The following is a 19,731-nucleotide window of genomic DNA, read 5'->3' as shown; positions in this document are numbered from 1 at the left end:
CGACTAATCGACTATTAAATTAGTCGTCGACTATTTTAATAGTCGATTAGTCGTCGATTAGTCGACTAATCGTGGCAGCCCTAGTTCTAACCTAACGGTACATGTAGTTCTGACTCTTTCCTTCTTCTGCTGAAGTCATAATCATAACCAGTAAAATATCATTTTTATTCTGTCTGTATTTTACTGCAGCTGTTTCTAACTTTAGCCTACTATACTGATTTACTTTGGAAGTTGCAGTCCAACAATGAAATCTAAATTTGGCATTTCAGAATATCGGGTTATTCAATTTGTATTGGTGCAAAAAATGGTCAGGGTGATCAGAATGAAAATAAAAGTTTTGCAATATTACTCTATACTTCTTTGGTTATAGCTTGCAATGAAATGTAAAATTGTCGAGGAGAACTTTGTTCTTGAGAGAAGAAAGTAACAAACACGTGTTGGATCAAAGCTTCTTGCTTTGATCTGCCAGAAACAGTCTTCAGGACTCATGTGATGTTTAGTTATTGAAAGCAGAAAGATTCGATTTTTCCAGAAGAAGGAAAAGCATCTTCCAGACTTTTTTTTTTAACTCAGACTACAGTATCTGAGGTTGTGTAAAGGCATGTGAGGCTGCAGGTCTTCAGGAGTATGTTTGTTATTAGCTTTTTTCTTTTTAATGACTTTGACACTGAACAAAAATATTAACACAACAGTTGTTTTTGCTCCTATTTCTCATGAGATAAACTGAAACTTCAGAAACATTTTCTACAAACATAAAACAACCATTTCTATCTAATATTGATCACAAATGTGTCTAAATCTATGATAGTGACCTCATCTCCTTTTCTGAGGTTATCCGTTCTACCTCACAGGTGTGCCATATCAAGATACTGATTAGCCAACATGATTATTGCACAGGTGTGCCTTAGACCGGCCAAAAAGACCACTCTGAAACGTGCCATTTTGTTTTATTTGGAGGGCATGGAGTCAGAGTACCAATAATTATCTGGTGCGACCAGCATTTGCCTCTGGCCATGCAAGAACTGGGATGTTTATAAATTTCAAGAACTGTGTCCAGATCCTGACGACATGGGGCCGTCCATCATCATGCTGCAACATGGCCTTGGATGTTTGGCCCAATAGACCTCGGGATCTTGTCATAGTTTCTCTGCACGTTCAAAACGCCATTAATGAAAGGCATCTGTGTTCTTCGTCCATAACATACATGTGCTCATATTATAACCCTACCGCCAACACGGGGCACTCCACAACTTGATCAGTTCTATGTGAAGTAGATGTGTTGCACTGTATGAGGCAAAAGAGTGGTCACACCCTTTTATTGTGACCAGTCTAAGCCACACCTGTACAATAATCATGTTGTAATCAGCATCTTGATATGGCACACCTGTGAGATGGGATTGATAATCTCATCTTGAAACTTTATTACCTTTTTCAAACGGGTTCTCTCATTAAAAATGGATACTTTATTTTTATTTAAATTTACATGTGCGTTGCACACCACTAGCGTATTGGGATAGTCTTTAGGGTCATTTTTGACCCCAGAATTGTAAAAGCATCAGAAATAGTTCAGGAGTCACAAACTCTCTAAATCACAGATAAGCAAACTCACACACACCTGTACACTTACATACAGTGGTGGACAAAAGTGTTGGTACCCCTCAGTTAAAGAAGGAAAAAACCTTCAATTCTCACTGAAATCACTCAAAAGTAACAATAAATATATATATATATATTTTAAATTAAACAATCCAAATCAGCCATCAATTTTGAATTGTTGATTAACATAATTATTTAAAAAAAACAAAGTAATGAAACAGGCCTGGACAAAAATGATGGTACCTCAATAAAAGATTGAAAACTATTTGACCAGAGTGACATGATTAACTCAGGTGTGTCCTTTAATTGACATCACAGGTGTTTCATTTATTGTTACTTTTGTAAGTTTTGAGTGATTTCAGTTAGAATTGTGGGTTTGTCCTTCTTTAACTGAGGGGTGCCAACAATTTTGTCCATGTCTGTACATCTGCACACTTACCTACGCACACCTGTACACTTACATATACACCTGCACACTCCCATACGCGCACCTGGGCAGTTACATATCCACCCGCACCTGCACACTTACATACGCACACCTGCATATGCAAACTTGGATATGCACACCTGCACACTTACATATACACCTGCACGCTCCCATACGCGCACCTGGGCAGTTACATATCCACACCTCCATACTTACATGCACACACCTGCACATCTACATACTTGCACCTGCACACTTATTTATGCACGCCAATTGGACAGATTTTTTTCCCCTCTTTTAATATAGTTATTTCAGAAATAATCACTTGATATTTATAAAACTAACATTTAGTGTATAAGAAAACAGTTTTGAGAGTTGGTTTGTTTTGAAAATAAACTGCAATAGCGTTCACGAGTGATTGTCTTTTTATATTGTGTATTAAACAAATCATATAAAAATTTAGTTGAATTCATGAGTAATACGACGTTTCTTATCAAGCACAGTACATTTTAGATTTTAAAATCAATGAAGTTGCTTTTGTGGTGATTTGGTATAGTAGGTAACCAAACAATTCAAGAACCAAAACTCTAAATGCTATTCCTGTTTTTATTGTTCCACAGGTGGGAAAAGTCCGGAAGACTGCGGCTCGTAAGCGGGAGTACCACATACTTTTCATGGTCCTGACCACAGCGGCCTGTTATCTGTTGTGCTGGATGCCTTACGGCGTTGTGGCCATGATGGCCACCTTTGGTCCCCCCAACATTATTAGCCCGGTCGCCAGTGTGGTCCCCTCCCTCCTGGCTAAAAGCAGCACCGTCATCAACCCCCTCATCTATATACTCATGAACAAGCAGGTAAGCAAACGGATGGTGCGTTTGTGAATGTGATGCAAAAAAACTCAGTAATGTAGAAGAATGTAGAACACCTTTATTTAGAAAAAGAAAAAAAGAACCGATTTAAATTAGACAAACACGTCGAAATCAAGATTAACATCAAAAGGCTGGTAGGAGCGAAACAGGAGCTTCACTCTGATCAAAATGGAGAAAACCACAGAGGAGAATAGAAAAAAGGAGGAAAGTAAACAATCCTTTAAAGGCGGTGTGGTGCAGAAACTCCCACCATTTGGAGCGCGAAAAACTAGCTCTCAGAGGATGAACGGCGCTCTTTTTACACCACAAATGATCGGGAATTCTTTTTATGACGCTGCGGCTTCGTGTTAGAAATATTTACCTGCAGCAGAAAGGAGTGAAGCACTTTAAATGGAGACATTTTATTGTGAAAATGATTCTTTAATGTGACAAAAATCACCCCCACCCGACCGTTACACCCCCAACAGTTTCACGCAGAACTCCCTCTTACAAAAAAACTTTGAATGTAAAGAAATATGTCATAGTTGAAGTCAAACGGCCCTCTTTCAGAGGATAAAAAACACAATTAAATTTGCCCTTAAGCATCCTGAAGAGAAACACTCCAGCTTTTCCCAGAATCCTAATCCCACTCCAACCCCATTTCAAGAGGACTAAAGATGGATTTTGGCACATCAACATACAAAGATCAAACTCCAACGAAGCAACTGGACGGACGCCATCAGGAAGCCGCCAACCTCCAGTCTGAATGTGTTCAACGAGCATGCAATAAAACAAAAAACAAATCTTAGCATATTACAAATGATTTATCCTGACAGGTGAACTCTGAGCCCCCACTCTGCTCTCCACCAGGAGTCCCAAAAACATACATGATCAGCATCCGTGCTCCTCCAGTGTGTTAACGTCACAAATATTATTAACATACATCAGCACAGACATGAAGGGCTGGCTGGAAGTTCGGCCTACAACCGACTAATGAACCCTTAAATCTCCTTTACGCCAGAAACACTGATAAAGAAATTGTTTGACTACTCTAATGTCAGTTCCTTTTTGCCACAAAAAAAAGACATTTTACTTATAGAATATACAAATATTGTTTCATCTGTTCCATGTTGTCATGGACACCCATCAGGCCTTAGCAAACCCGAAGCAGACGGGATTTAATCTTATGGCTGATCGGTGTTCCAAAAATTAATTATCAATATTTTTTTTTAAGAAGTTACCCCTCATAACAAACTTACTTCTTTCTGATAACTAATAAATGTTCCGTGATTTCAAAATAAAAGCCCCTTTGCAATATCAATTCAACTTTAAAGCTACATTTCCCTGACTGTTTCACGTCTTTCTTCAATTGAATTAAAAAAAGAAAGAAAGAGTTTGAGTCCAAAGATTCTCTCCTCCCTGCTGACCTAAAGCCCCTTGAAGCAGCTGCAGATGTGGCCGTCTCACTGTAAACAGAAATCCTCTTCCACGGATCCGAGGACACTGCAGGGCCAAATTCCTTTGCCATAATGGTCTCCACTTTGAGCTCTGGATCGGCTCAACGTGAAATTACAACGTTGAAGAGAAGGCTCTTCGAGCTCTTTTGTAACAGAAATGTAACCCCCTCAGTGGGGGCTTGAGACAGCAGGGGCGAGCTCCATCGAAGATTTGGCAGCAACACATAGTGGTAACATTACATTCAATAAAAGAGGGGAGAAAGAAAAAAAAAAAGGAGTGATTGCCAAGGCAGAATGGAGAAGTCAGGCACCCGTCGTCACATTCGGACAGAATGGTTCTGCAGTTGTGCCAGTTTGGACTGCATTGATGTGAACCCAGAGGTGTTGGCCGCTCCGGGTCTGACTGCAACAAACTGTGATCAAAAGCATCAGTAGTTAGGAACTGAAACAACACAAAACGAGTTCAGTTTTTGCCTTGAAATATGTACAGCCATGACGAAAACACCCTTAGAACAAGTGTTGCTGCTATTTATACATCAAACTGTTGTATGTGTGACATTCAGAGTGGATGCTTCCTTCTCCTACAAACACCTCTCGTCGTCGAGAGGGAAAAGGACGAATAGAAAAAGTGGCATTGCCTTTAAGTGGAGTACTGCCCATTCTACTGTAAAACGCTGATTTCACAACAGAAAGTTAATACAAATGTTTGTTTTTGTCACTTTTTGCTACCATAGCTCCACAGCTAGCGTGGCTCAGCTAAAGCAGAATTCTTCTTTTTTTTGTTGTTGTCGTTTCTAAAGGTCCAGTTTCTGGTCATTCTTAATGACGATTAAGTCTCTCCATAATCTTTGACCCCTTTTCTTGAGGGCTATGGCTTTTGCTTATCGTGGACCTCGCTGGAAACCCTTCGCCCTCGCCACCCGGAGTGCAGCTCTCCCCTGGTCAGCTGTAAAAGACCAGCACGTGTGGGCATGTTCGGTCCGATTCCACATCTCAGACGTCACAGGAGATGGTGCTGAACCCTGGCAGAGTGACTCGCCCCTTTTGGCGGAGGTCTCTCTCGGAGCCCACGTTCATCCGCCGGATGAGGTTCTTCTCGTAAATGAGGGGGTGGTAGGCGCCCAGCGTGCAGGCGGCGTCATAATAGTTCTCGTGGTAGTGGCACAGATCCGTCTGCCTCTTGGAGGGGATGTACTCGTACACGTGAAGCTTGTCGCACATGGCCATCATGGTGAGGATACCTGCGGGGACAGAAAACCCACATAATCAGGTGGACATAAAGGTGGCAAAGCAAGACGAGTCACGAGAATACAAGTATCTTGTATAAAAAGACTTCCATCTTTCACGTCATCATTCTCTCACGTGGCCTCTATAAAAAGCTGCAGGACGGTGCCCCCTACCGAAAATGACCACTCCTATTCCTGGAACAAAACTTTCAAAATAAGAGACCCCCTAAAAGCTTTCAGCGGCAGAAGTGGGATGTGTGCTGCTCAGCAGGTTTAGCCAGATAAGTGGCGGTTTTTCCTGGTGATGTTTTGCTGAGTTAGACAAATAAACCTTTGAGGTACAAAAAATGAGTGCATTACTGACTAAAAAGGCTACAAGGAGGGCCACGTGAATGAAGGTTTCAGTAAAAGCACACCGAAATGGTCGACTGGAATAAAAGAAAAAATCTGTGTAGATTGAGTGACTTTAAAGCCTTTTCTCATTTGATTTGACTTGAAATTATTATTTCAAGGAATCAAAAACAAGTAGAGTGCATGTGCAATACAATAAACCGAGGATTTACATACATACAAAAATATGTTAGACATGGGATAACTTGGCATCAAATTATAGACTGCTTGAAAGGGAGTGGAAGGAAGTGAACTTATATAATCCCACCCCGGGTCGACTAAAGCATTTCTTTTACATAAATTATCAATATCCGGCTCCTAACTTCTAATCAGAGAATTATACCATCCTAACACCGCTCTGAATTCATCATGGTAAATCCAGATCAATAATCAGAATTAAAAAAAGTTAAAGAAAAAGAAAGAGAAAAAAGTATCAAGAAAATGTATGCAGATCATTTTTCATTATAAAAATCATTCATATAAATCAGTATATCATATCAGAAAGATATATACACAAGCATTAGTGATACCTGATCTATAGTTTTCATGGACTGGTGGAAGGTTTTTGTTCCCTTTGCACAAAGTTCAAAATGGAGTTTTTAATCCATATGTGGAACTTCCACCAATTGGATTTAATCATTAGTCTCTGAGATTAGCAGAAAAAAACAGTTACAATCTATTTATGGAGCAAAAAGAGGCCTCTGCTGAATATTGTGTTTACTAAAGATTGGAACAATTCGGTTTACAGTACATATAAGGAACTCCACTGATCATTCTCTCTAAACAGGAAGTACGCGCTGGTCCCAGAAACCCAAAATCCCATAGACTTCTATTGAAAAATAAACAGCTATTAGTCATTCTGTTTGTCAGAATAACTATTTTGCTCTTTTTAACATTTTCTTGCTAAACCTATTTTTTTTTCAAGATATATTTTCTTTATTTAGTTATTGAAGTTATAGACCGGCCAATCAGATGCCTCAATAAGAGCATGTGGTGCTCCCCGGCCCCACCTAAAATAAAAAAGGTGACTGAATTGACTTCATTTGGTTGGAACCCGAGGTAACAGCTTTATTTTCTCCATCTCTATTCATGTCAATGGTTTAAACTTCAATTTTGGAATATTGGTTTTGTTTGATTCCATTTAGGATACAATTCAGAAAACAAATCTTTCAGTTGGATTTTACCAAGTCTGGTTTCACGTAATAAAACAATAAATCCTGACTGAATTTAGCACGATTATTTAACCCTTTCAGTGTAAACATACTGGTATGCTGTATTCAATGGTGTAAAATAAGAGTTTCAATCCAGAATTGTGGGTTTACCAGGAAAGTTTATATTTTTACAGCCGTTTTCCCAAAACAGGATTTATTAAATTCTTTACAATTGTTGCTGAAATATTTATCCTGCAGAAAGGCCCCTAAGTGTTAAGAAAAATATAATCTGCGAAACAATAAAAAAACAATAGAAGATGCTAATTTTCATGAAATATTTTGTCTTTATTTCATAGATAAGAAAACATATAAAATAATTTCTCTTTTTTCCTGAAGTACAGCAGAACAGTACAGTAGATGATGTAAATTCTGGCTCTTGTGAACTGGCCTGCAGGCTTCAGTTTATCATTTTCTTCACAGTGATTGTTATTCCAGATGCTACGGCTGTTTCTTCACTGCTGCTCTATTGTCTGCATGTTCAAATAATCGAGCTGCATCCTTCTGACAGAATCCACTTAAGAGCCGGAAGACGTTCACTGCTCCCTAAAGAAAGTTAAACATTGAAATGCTTGCAAATAAAAAAGTTTATCTACTGTATAAGGACGAAGAAAAAGATTGTGATGTGTACAAACATCAGGCAGCGGAACTAGAAAAGGCTACATGGGAGAAAATGCTGAGGCCAGCTTAAAAAATAATAGAAAAACTATACATTATTTCATATTTGCATCTGTTTAGAGAACCAAAGACAGGACAGACAGACTCACAAACACAATCAGGACTTCAGTTTCAGACTTTCAGTAATCACATGCTTTACAAGAGGTTTATGCATGGATTTATGATTTTTTTGTGTGTTTTTATCGTCAAAAAATGATTATATTTTAAAGGTTAAAGGGAAGAAACCCCTAGAGGCTGAGGCCCTGGGAGCACGGATATCTGTGTGAAGCATAACCAGAAGTAACTGAGTTTGATTCTAGTCAGTGTTTGTGGTCACAGAATACTATCTGAGCTCTACCATGTTTTTTACGAGGCAGCCCAGAAGCAGTACTGCACACTAAATACAAAAGACACTGACTGCTTGGTAGTAGATTATATTAATTCGAAATCCTTCAAGTTTTAGCTGCTACTGAATGTGAAAATTCAAGATGGCGGCTTCTTCCTGAGGTCGAGGTTGCAGATTTAAACTGATGGTGAGTGTTTTAAATTTGGTAAAAACTGCTCGAATAAAACATTTCTTTTCCCATACTGTGGGGAAAAAAAATTCATAGAATTTCACACTTGGAGCTTTTAAACGCCTGCTGAAACTTTCACACGGGACCGAATGCCACTGTGTGCCACTCATCTGAGAGTTTCTAGTCTTCTCTGACCTCACAGCTCCTCTGTGCATCTGCCTCTCAGTTCTACAGGTGTTTCCTGATTCTGTTCCACTGCGATCACTGGTCATCGGAAAACGGCAACACTTCCATACCCTCCAAGACCACGGTGATCCCTCTGAACCGCAGGATCTACACCAACACCGTAGCCCAGATCTCCACCGATAATGCCAACTAGGTGTCGTCTCCCGAGTCATCTGGAGCTCCACAACTCCAAGACGGACTGTCGTGATCTCCGCACCGATCAATTTTTTATTACATTTGCTTTTATTGTACCAAATGTCTGCATAAAGAAGTAGGAGTTTCTGCATGGACGCCCGGCCCTCACCGCTATGTGATCCTCCATTCTCCAACTGCATTCGTTATGATCACAACAACCTCTGCTATTAAAGGGAAACTTTCTGCCTGATTTCCCGCCTGGAGGCAGAGCTTCTCTCTCAGTCTGACTCCGGATGAAACTGTACTCTGAGAAACCCAGCATGGACTTCCACAGACACTCGTCGAGGCTCGGCTTGCTTTTTTGGGGTCTTCACTTGTCAAAATAATTAAAGAAAAGCACATTTTTATGTTTTCTTTTTCCTTCACTGTGCAACTCTGTGTAAAACCATCCCAAAAATGTACATTTGGATGCAAATGTTTGTCCTTTGATGCCTTTTTGTGTTTGTTTCCCTGAAAACTTGCTCGCAGTTATTGATGTACGTGTACGTTTCTCAAACGTGCTTTGTTGTTTGGGCTTGCTCGCAATAAATCCACCACCTCTCCTCTATGATACCCATCTAAGGCCGCTCCGCCTGGTTTGTGTTCTGCTGCATGACCCGCTTTCCTCGCAGGTGACAGCCGGAGGAGGAGAAACGGGAGCATGATGGACGACGCTTCTGCAGCCAGGGAAGAGCAGGAATATGGAGTAGCAGGCGGAGTGGATAAACTGGATTTGACCTCAAACAAGTGGATGTTTTAAATACTAATTCTGAAGCCTGCACTCATTGTGCAGATAATGTTCCACGTGTTGAGACTGATAAGTGTTCTGAATGACAAAACTAGCTTTACTGGGAATAACAGTAACCTGATGTGTGGTTTTCTTTAACATTTGTCCAAAAAAAAAAAAAAAAAAAAACTAAACTAAACTCAGAACGCTAAAACTGAAGCTAATAATATTTATGTTTTAACTCATTGACTCCACCTAATCCAGCATTTTCTGAAAAAAGCAAAAACCCTGAAGAATACTTTCTATATTTTTGGAAATAAAAGTCAGGCATGAAGGGGTTAAACCCCAAAAGGTCCCTTTAAGACTTTGGGCTCCCCATGTGACCGACCGGAGTAGGTTTGTGGTTACCACGGTGAGGACTGTAGGCTGCGCGATACTTGTGATGTGTGATAAATATTGCGATAACGATACAATTTGTGTCAGACGAACAAACAGCAAAACAATAATAATACTGCAAAAGAATTAAATAGATAAAAGTCAACATAAATGACCCTCGTCTAACAAAAAGGGCTCAGTTTGATTGGTCACATGTATCGATTCTTTAAATCCTTCAAGCATTGTTTCACCATGTGTGTAAAGATTAAAGTGAACCATTTATGGCACTTTAGATGCATCTGAAGTCAAACTGTTTCTGCCTGGAGGTTGGATAATTACTGTTTAGCATAAATGTGACGAACATCTAGAAAAGTGCCTTTATATTAAAGGTTTTCCCACAGATAATCAAAAAAGGTTTTATTAATAACCAATCAAAATTCAAGGACTGAACTCGACATTCGTCTGCTTAAAGAAAAAAAACAATCTTTCATGTTATAATAAGTCCATTTACACATGCAGGTGTTTTTATGAAGCTGATCTCTCATTCAGTGTCTTCATGTTTATCAAAGCTGGACAGTCGTTCATTTCAGGTATTCATCAAGAGCATTATCCACATGTTCTGCTGCTTTTCTATGATCTAAATGTAAAAAGCTGTCACATAAAGACCTAACCTGTAGTTTATTTTACCAGGTACCAAACGTACTTAAGCTTTACATGTTTTAATAGGAGTTTATGTCTATTTTAAACATGGGAATTTAATACATTAAATTATAAAAATGTAGAAAATCAAGTTACCTTAAAACAATTACTTTGTCTACCAACTCTGATCATCTTAATATCTACCATAGAATTGTTCCCAGTGGTGTTTTAATCGTGATTTTAAAAAAAAAAGTGTTTCTTTACGACAGTTTCTGCAGAGATCATAAGAGATGACACAAAAACTTGTTTTAAAAACATAAAAAACACAACTACTAATTTATATATTTAATTTTTGGTCAACATAAATTTAAAAAAATACATTCTATAACCACTAACTGGAGCGTCAATATCATTTAGAAATCTTGCTTTATTAACGTGGATCGCCTAAAGTGATCAAAAGGACTCGATGAAACGTCTTTTGAAAGAAACAAAAGCTACAGAGTGAACCTCAAACACTAGGAGGGTTTGCTCACAGAGAAGATTTTAACGGTTTGTCTCAGACATGAAATAATCTCTGTGCTTTTCTTCTTTCTGCTGGTTAACAGCCATAATTAATGGTCAGGACTTTGTATTTGCTGGACATCTAATCAGTTCAAAGTATCGTTATCTCGTTGTTAAACTTCTCCAATTATTTCTCTTTCAGCAGGTTTCTCATGCCTGTTCAGCTACAATAAAGCATTTAGGAATGGATTAGAGAATAAAAACACAGGAAATGAAAAACCTGCTCAAACATAATAAAAAGCTGTGTACAGCTTTGTCCTTAAGCATTCCTGGTCTATTAGACACTAACCGCCACCATCTTAAAAAGAACTTTATTACAGAGCTGCAGAGGAACAGCAATGATTGACTAAGATCACACAAATGATGGACTCCTCGACTCCTATCGACTTCTAACTGCTCAATGCTAGAGTCAGAACTCCTCTGGGTTCTTTACAGACTAAAGTCCACATTCTGTCAATGTCAACTAGAAAAGCTCCATTACCTGTGATAATGCTAGCATGAATGCTTTTACTGAAAATAGTCGCTCAAGATGCTGAAGCTTTATGCTAAAAATGGTGCCAAAATTTACTTCAATTACTAGGGGGTTTTTCAGAAAATGCAAAAGCTATTTGCTAAATGTTAAATTTGCTAAAAGACTGGAAACTTTGATAAAGAACTGTGAAAGAGCGCTGAAGTCTATCTAGATTTCTGAAAGATTTTTAGTAAAAATGCTTAAAAATCCATAAAACATGCAAATTTTGCAAAAATATTTAGTGTTTTGCTTAAATATGAGCTAAATTCCAAATTAGCCCCCTAAAACACAAGAAGATGCCAAATTAGCCACAAAAGCTAGCTTGTTAATTAAATACTAGCTAAACTCCAAAATAGCCTAAAATTCCTCAATAAACCAAATCAGTCAAAAACGTTAGCCTGTTGCTAAAATAGAAGCTAAACTCTAAATTAGTCTATAAAAACAACAGTAGATAAATTAGCCAAAAATGATAGCATGTTGCTAAAATAGAAGCTAAACTCCAAATTAGCATAAAAAACCCCAAAGTAGAGGCCAAGTTAGCCAAAAAAGCTAGCTCGCTGATTAAATACTGGCTAAACTTCAGAATAGCCTAAAATTCCTCAATAAACTAATCTGGTCAAAATGTTAGCATGTTGCTAAAATAGAGGCTAAACTCTAAATTACGCTAACAAAAAAAAAGCAATTTAGCCAAAAAGGTTAGCATGTTGCTGAAATATTAAGCAAACTCCAATTTTTTTTAAATTACTATAAAAAATGAAAACATAGCTCATGAATATATTTAAAGGCTTGTGGCTAATCTACTTAAAATTTTGACATTTACGTGCCGAAAAACATACAGAAAGGAGCAGGAGAATGACTATAGTGTGAATGCTTATTAAGCAATCACACAATCTATTTCTTCTGCAAACACCAAATGTTTCTCAAAGCAGAACTATCAATGTGGTAACTCGGTTTAATTGAAACTTTGCTGTGAGTAAACATAGTTTTTTCTGATTACGGAGTTATTCCCTCTTGTTTGGAAGCACAGCTGGATGTGCAGTTGTGTTTGGGCAGATGTCTGTGTGATAGAACACCAGCAGACCCCCACTACTTTCTGCTTCATTTGACTGCAGCTAAAAGAATCCCAAAATAAGGCTCATGTCCTGACGGCCTTTCAGAGCAGCTGTAGACAGCATGTCCCATGTGTTTATCACTGCAATCATGCTGGTTTTTTACTTGACTTTGAAAAGTAAATCAAAGGCTGTACCTGAAACAACAGCGCTCTAAAGTCTTGAAGATAAGTCAGAAAAAGATGGAGATTCTTTTGACAATTACATACAGACGTGTGAAATCCAGCGAGTGATAATCAATGACCATGAATACATGCTCGGTCATAAATCTAAGTGGGTTTCCTTTGAACGCAGCTGTGTGAGGAACAATCAGAGGGTGCATAGAAAACAACTTTAGAATGGAGAACCAAGAAAAAAAAACTCCAAAGCTTCTGTAGAGCTACCATCACAGCAGCTCGTCTGTTCTTTATGCTACATTCACACCAGGCGCAGAAACATACGTACAACATGTACATACGTACATGTGCAAGTGCATAAATACTGAAGAGTACAAACGGCTCTGATAAGAACGAGTTCAAACACAGATCATCCACTGACCGTACAGCACTTCCGTGTCTGTACTAACCTATGAATCCGGATGAAGGAGGGTTGGGCTGGATGGTCTCCTGAGTGTTGCTCTGAATCAGCTCCCACAGCTGCCACAGGTATTTGGGGTGAAGGATGTAGAACAGCTGGTCGGCGTGGTTCTTGCGGTGCTCCACGTACGGACCGAACAGGTCGTAGTCCGGACTGGCAAACCACTGCAGGAAAACCGGCGACGCCGGATTAGTTCATTTAGAACAAAGCGGTCAGGCTGAACTCTTCAGAAATGAGAGACAAAGGCTGATGGAATCAGTTAACACGAAAGCCCAACTTTAGGAGGACACGTCTGGGAGTTTTTAGATTGTACTCCACCATAACACAACTAAAGCTTGTGTAGTTGAAACATGTATTATGGATGCTTAGTGTCAGCTCATGCTAAATTCATGAAATGCATTTCTGTCTATGCATTCATTACACAGGCGGGGATGTTTTATTCATGCAAAGGCTCCGCCTGGAACTTTTGCAGATAAAGTCAGTTTAAAACGGGGTCATTCGGCGTTCAGGAAACGCTCAAATATCCCTAATTACTCATTAAAAGGTGACAGTTCATTACCAACAAGCAGCGGATCGATAGGTTGCAAACAGATGACTATGGTGACTGGAATTTCAGTCTTTTATAAATTCTGATCAAGACGCAGATATTCCCTGAGCACTCGTTCATTCCTAATCACTGATAATCACTGAATTCCCCTCTGATCTAATTAGCCTTTTTCCTCGTTTCCACTCTTTGTGTGGACATGAAATGTCTCATTAGCAGCAGCAATCAGCAAAAAGTATCTGATAATACTAAAAAAAAAATGATGCTGCCCACACATTATAGGAAAAACAACAACCAAGAACTACTAACTTTACATACATTCACCAACTAATGCACCTCCATGCTCCTCATGCTAAGTCCAAAAACTGAATTTTTAGAGCTTTACTGCTAGAAACGATTCTCAATTATCCGTTCATGCAAACAGAACCACCTGTGGGAGGAAAAAAAGCAATAATTTTCCAAAAAAGAAAAAAAAGGGCAAATGCAGAGTAATGCACGTTTGGGAAGCCTCGTCGCGTCAGCTCGTTGAATGCACTTTAATATTACCACAGGTGATGAGGTCACGCACACAAAGTCGATTTTCAGTGATCATTTTGTTTGTTTATGTCGCTTAAAACAGGAAGTGAAAACAGTAATTGCATGTTTTGTTGCCAAATCAGAATGAATTGTGATTCAGCACCAGGTTTTTTGTTGTTTTGTAGCAGACGCAGGTCGGGGTTTTGTGCATTTACTTTAGCAGAGGCGGGTCTGACAGTAAAGAAATTAAAACAGGTGAAGAAACTGTTACTGTGCACTCCAAATTAATGCAGGAAAAATGTCTATCAGTTGGTATACGATCAGAAAAATGCATCTAAGGATTTGGATCTCCAGAGAAGTAATTCTTTTTATAAATGGAAGGAGCACGGTGGTTAAAAACTCACTCTGATCATCTTCAATGCGTTTTTTTAATGATTATGCCACATGCAGCCCATTAAACTATTTAATCTGACCCACCAAATCAGAATACATTCTAATGATTATCCTTATTAGTTTTTTTTGTTTCCCTATAGATGGCGCAATACAAAGTTTAGGTGCATTTATGTGGTGTTTTTTTGACATTAATGTGTATTTTCTGAGTCAAAATGTCTTTATTCCAATCATTCCAAAACCACATGAATGCAGCGTTTCTCTAAGATTGCGGTTTTCCCTGAAGAACATCAAACATTGGTGTCAATTGGTACTAAAATGAGAACTAAAGTCACAGTTTTGAAAAGAATATTCCAAATTAGTTCAAAATTGTAAAAAAATTCATCCATTCTCAATGTTATTTCTTTCTCTTAGAGGTGGATGACCAAAACGCCCCACATATCAGACCCTTCTGTCTAATTTTAGAGCCCTTTTTGGTCCCTAAGTCAAAACGTTTGGCCACTTCTGTGTTAGACATCTTAATAAAACCATGAAACAAAATCTAACTTACACTCTAAAAAATATGGTACTCAGAAATGCATTTATAGTCTTAATTTTTTAAATGTCATCACTAAAATGCTGGTCTTCAACTCTCAGATGTGATCGGTCAACAGAAATAAATCCACAATGATAACTCATCCTGAAGGTCATAAAAAAAACCAGAACAAGATCTAAAAAAGATCCTTATTCGACTCAGTGAAGGACAATCTTTATGATCATCTTTATCAATGGATTCATGGGGGAGTTCAAGGGGACAAAACACAAGTGTTTTATTTGTTATGGGAAAAACTCAAGAGCTCGAGGATTATTCGTCCAGGAAGTCATAAAGAAAACAAACAAAACTAAATGTAAGAAACTGCAGACCTCACTTGACTTACTGGACAAAATTAGATCCATGGGAGGAATCAAGGAGATCGACGCATCTTCTATTTGAGAAGAAACATCTGGATCATCCTTTCCTAAAGCCTAATCATTTACACCTTCACAGAGAACCAAAATGAGTTTAACACTCTAAGGTGTCATTAGGTGTGTGACAGACTGGTGACCTGTCCGAGGTGTACCTCGCTTTGCCCCAACACTACCCAGGATAGGCTCCAGCAACCCCATCCCCTTGATTGATTTTAGGTCAGGGAATCCGATCCTTCAAAATGAACCAAAATCCAATCAGAATCGAATCGGCATCCACAAATGTGGAATCGGTGCCAAATGAAACGTCAGATTTTAAACCAGTGAAAATCTGTTGTCTTGCAGCTGGCCACATCTCCTCGTTCAGCCGGGTCTGAGCAATGAGACATTATCCTGACCCGGTGTCACTGAGAAACACACTCAGAGGTGTCGGGCTGTGAAGGAGCATGCTCAGTCTCCCACGCAGATCCACTTCCTGTTCCTCTGTCACCTCATCTCAGAGGATCATTGAGTCCGTCTGAGCTCCAAACAGCAGCAGTCTTGTTGTCTTTTGAGTCTTTTTCTACTTAACGTTTGCTCTAGTAATTTGTCTTTCAGGCGGTTTTGTGGCAATGTTTGATATGAATATTTATAGTACAACCCCATTTTTTAGCAGATATATTTTTGACTGTATTACCAAATAAATCCTGAGTAAACCTTATGTATCATAACTTATGTTGATTTCTTTTTAACTTATTTTAAAACAAAAATATCAAAGCTGAAAAGTTTTTGAATCATTCTGGTTGAACTTTTGTTTAAAACAACACTATGGTGGTGTCATTTAAACAGCTGTTGTGATTGTTAAACTCACCATTTAAATCAGGAACTACTGAGGTTTTTATTTAGTCTGAAAAAGTGAATCCTGATAAATCTCTTAAGAATTATATACAAATATTCGGTGGACTTTATGAGACATAAAGTTGTCCAAATACATCACAAAGAGAACCTCATAACACTTAAACATGGCAGCTTCAATGGGATTTACTGCTTTTAAAAGTGGACATTTGTCCTCCTTACAGAAATCCTGGACGAGAAGCTCCTCCCATCAAGCTCAAATCCTGTCACCAAGCACAACAATGATCACAGCACTGATAGAGATGCTGCTTGTGACTAAATGGTCAGTCATGCAAAAAATAAAATAAATAAAAACACCAAAGTGCTCCATCAAACTTTCTGAAAGGAGAGAGGAAAAATTCTTCAGCAGAAATGTCAAAAGATTTCCAAATGCTTGTTGCAGCAGTTCTTGAAGATTCTTAACCTTTTCATTGAGCCAAGCGGGTTTGGAGGGTTTTTGCTTTTAATAAATAAAATAAAAACTCACCAGGAATTGTTTTTACATTTACTCAAAGTGTTTCTGAGTGATGCAAATATCTGCACTAAAAGTGCAAATAATCAGAGAAAAAATAACATGTATATTTAGAATCTAGGTTTAGAAAAGGGTTCATTAGCAGCTCTCCAAGTGTCCTGACATTAATCACATGCTGCCACAAAGCTAAGGTAACTAACAACTCAGGTAATCACCCACTGGAACTAACGTTTCACTCCTTGAACCTTCTCCCCTCAGCTGCAGTGTTACTGATACTCTGCTTGTAGCTCCCCTCATGTGAGACATCGTGGACGTCAAAGCCACGACTAGTTATGTATGACACAATATGCTCACGATAAGAGCTCAACAAACCTGGAACAGCTTTCAAAACTCAAGAGAACCTCGTGGGAATGATGCCTCCACTTGTAGACAAATTAAAACTTAATCACATATTCAGTCAATGAATATAGTTTGTGATATAAGTTGTGAGTTTGGAGTCAGGCAAGAAAGTAAAGTTAAAAAAAAAAAAAAAGATCCAAAATATATGTCAACCAAACCTCTTACACTGTAAAGCCCATTGTAACAAAAAAAAACTGACAGAAAATTATTATTATTATTTTAATCTGGATGTATTTTAAACCCATTCATGATATCCACAAAAATATTTGGGAATATTGCTTTTTTTAAAAAAAAAAGATAGTATTAATTATGATAAATTGAGTGACTTTGGTAAGTATTTGCTCATACCAATGTTAGCTTAAGACATAAATAATCAGGGAAAAAAGCATCTTATTTATCCACAGTTTCAAATTTGATCCACTGATTTTTAACATGTATTAACTGTATTATATTGAATTCATTATTAACAGATTTTGAGATTTTTTAAAACATTAAGTAGTCATTAAAAAAAGGAAATAACAATAGGTGAGTTGTTGTCTGCATAAAGTTTAGAAAATTGGCTAAACCTTTTCCCTCCAAAAGTGTCTTTGAGTTTTCATGGAGGCAGCCATTTTGAAAGGAGTAGGAAAAGCCCTTCTACTGCCCCTAGTGGAATGAAGATGAACTACAGGGCAGAAAAATGTTTTCGACAAGGGTTTTTTAAAGAGGTTTGGATCATGGCAATGAGATAAGGGTCTCTGTAAAAAAAAAAAAAAAAAAATAGATATAAAAGGTTATATAGGGTAATGACACATGGAATAGTCTATATATTTCTCTTGTTGCCTTTTAATCCTCTTCAATGGAAAACATTTTTTTCCAATTTATTGGTGACATTCATTTGTCTAATTCAGTTCAAACTTTGACATCCAAAGGAAAATAGTCTGAAGGTCGATGTTTACAAATGATTTACATATTTGACAAAAATGATGCCAAATGAACAAATAGTTCAATTTTGCCTTGAAACTCATTTTTTTCTTTTGCCTCCAAAGCTTTTCAAAATGTAAAATAAACACAAAAAACACATTACTGTTTGCTCTATAACAGAGTTGTATAAACAGGGACGTCTGCTTCAGTCAGTCAGAGCTTTATCGTGTAAATAAATACCTTTTGTATTTCTTTCAATCAATAAAAACGTTGTTCTTTGGATTTTAAACAACAAATGTTTGCTTACAGAAATAAAATTCCTCTATATTAACTTGAATATTCAATAAAAGTAGTTAATAGTTGTAGTAGTACAGAATAATAGAAAAATTCCTCCACCTTAAATGTGAGTATAGAGTCAAATGTAGGAAATGTGTCCTTTTGGGAATTAGAAGTTGAATTTGGAAGGAACAAACTAAATTGGCTCTTTTGTTTCTGAAACATCCTTTAAGGAAGTTGACAGAAACTCCACTCCAGTCGCTCCGACACATGCTCTCTTCTCACGTGTCTGAGAGAAGGAAGCTGAAAAAATAAGAATCACCTTGAGAGACAGAAACAGAGAAAATGAAGCTCGATGAGGACAGACTACGCTGAGACGCACAAAGCTGTGCACGGCCTGCTTCTCATTCAGCCTGAGTCCACTGCCTTCTCTTTACTCAGACGTATGCAAACAAAACATAATGAAGCGCCGAGAGGTTATGGTTCTGCAGCACCACCAAGACCGCAAACCGTTTGAATTTTCATGCAGGGCACAAATATATGTTTGACGTTACTAAATGAACTGTAGTTTAGTCTGAACAAATGCAGCAAAGATCTCCTGATGATGAGTTCCTAAAGAGATTTATTGGAGAGTGATGGAGGCTCCAATGTGATGCGGTAGGAGCTGCAGCCAGACACTCAGCCCCTCCCACATCCCAAACCGTCACACAACAAACTAGAACAGCTGCATTACCTGCGATAATGATAGTGTGAATGCTGTTTGCTGAAGATGCTGAAGCATTTCATTCTGATTGCTGAATGATGTCCTGAACAGCCTGAACCTTTTGGTACCAAACTTGCATATGTGAATGAAAAATTGGAAGAATTTCTTGAAAATTTAGAGATTGGAAAAAAATTCCCATTTATTTTTAATCGGGCTACAAATCACATGTATTATGTAAAATCTTAAAAACCGTAAAATTTACAAATATTAAAGAATACAAGTGATAATGTCCTTAATGAGCTGTACGTTGGGATACCAAACTTGCATACGTTTCAAAAGTGCATAAAAATGTTAAAAATTTCTTGAAAAATCGCATAAATTGTGTACAATTTTAAAATGCGTAAAAGGTATGAATACCAGAAGAACTAGCATTACTGTCCTGAACGCGTTAAGAAATCTTGGTATCAAAATGTTTAAGTGTTAATAGTG

At 38.0% G+C, this 19,731-nt stretch overlaps 2 protein-coding genes across 2 annotated transcripts in view; one reads left to right on the top strand and one right to left on the bottom strand.

The window, feature by feature from the left end:
• Window positions 1-9,294, top strand: part of tmtops2b (teleost multiple tissue opsin 2b) — a 48,946-nt gene extending 39,652 nt beyond the window's left edge. Inside the window, exons 3-4 of the mRNA XM_024286007.2 lie at window positions 2,644-2,877; window positions 8,551-9,294. Coding sequence (XP_024141775.1) covers window positions 2,644-2,877; window positions 8,551-8,703 — 387 coding nt within the window. The 3' untranslated portion in view covers window positions 8,704-9,294. The remainder of the gene's footprint in view (window positions 1-2,643; window positions 2,878-8,550) is intronic.
• st6gal2a (ST6 beta-galactosamide alpha-2,6-sialyltranferase 2a) overlaps window positions 2,938-19,731 on the bottom strand; it is a 61,965-nt gene continuing 45,171 nt past the window's right edge. The window contains exons 6-7 of the mRNA XM_024286006.2: window positions 13,211-13,385; window positions 2,938-5,569 (exon numbers count right to left, since the gene is read on the bottom strand). Coding sequence (XP_024141774.1) covers window positions 5,322-5,569; window positions 13,211-13,385 — 423 coding nt within the window. The 3' untranslated portion in view covers window positions 2,938-5,321. The remainder of the gene's footprint in view (window positions 5,570-13,210; window positions 13,386-19,731) is intronic.

The sequence above is a fragment of the Oryzias melastigma genome, linkage group LG21 (genome assembly GCF_002922805.2).
Source record: "Oryzias melastigma strain HK-1 linkage group LG21, ASM292280v2, whole genome shotgun sequence".
Lineage (NCBI taxonomy): Eukaryota > Metazoa > Chordata > Actinopteri > Beloniformes > Adrianichthyidae > Oryzias > Oryzias melastigma.
The sequence above is the reverse complement of the archived record's forward strand: the minus strand, read 5'-3'. Positions and strand labels throughout refer to the sequence as shown.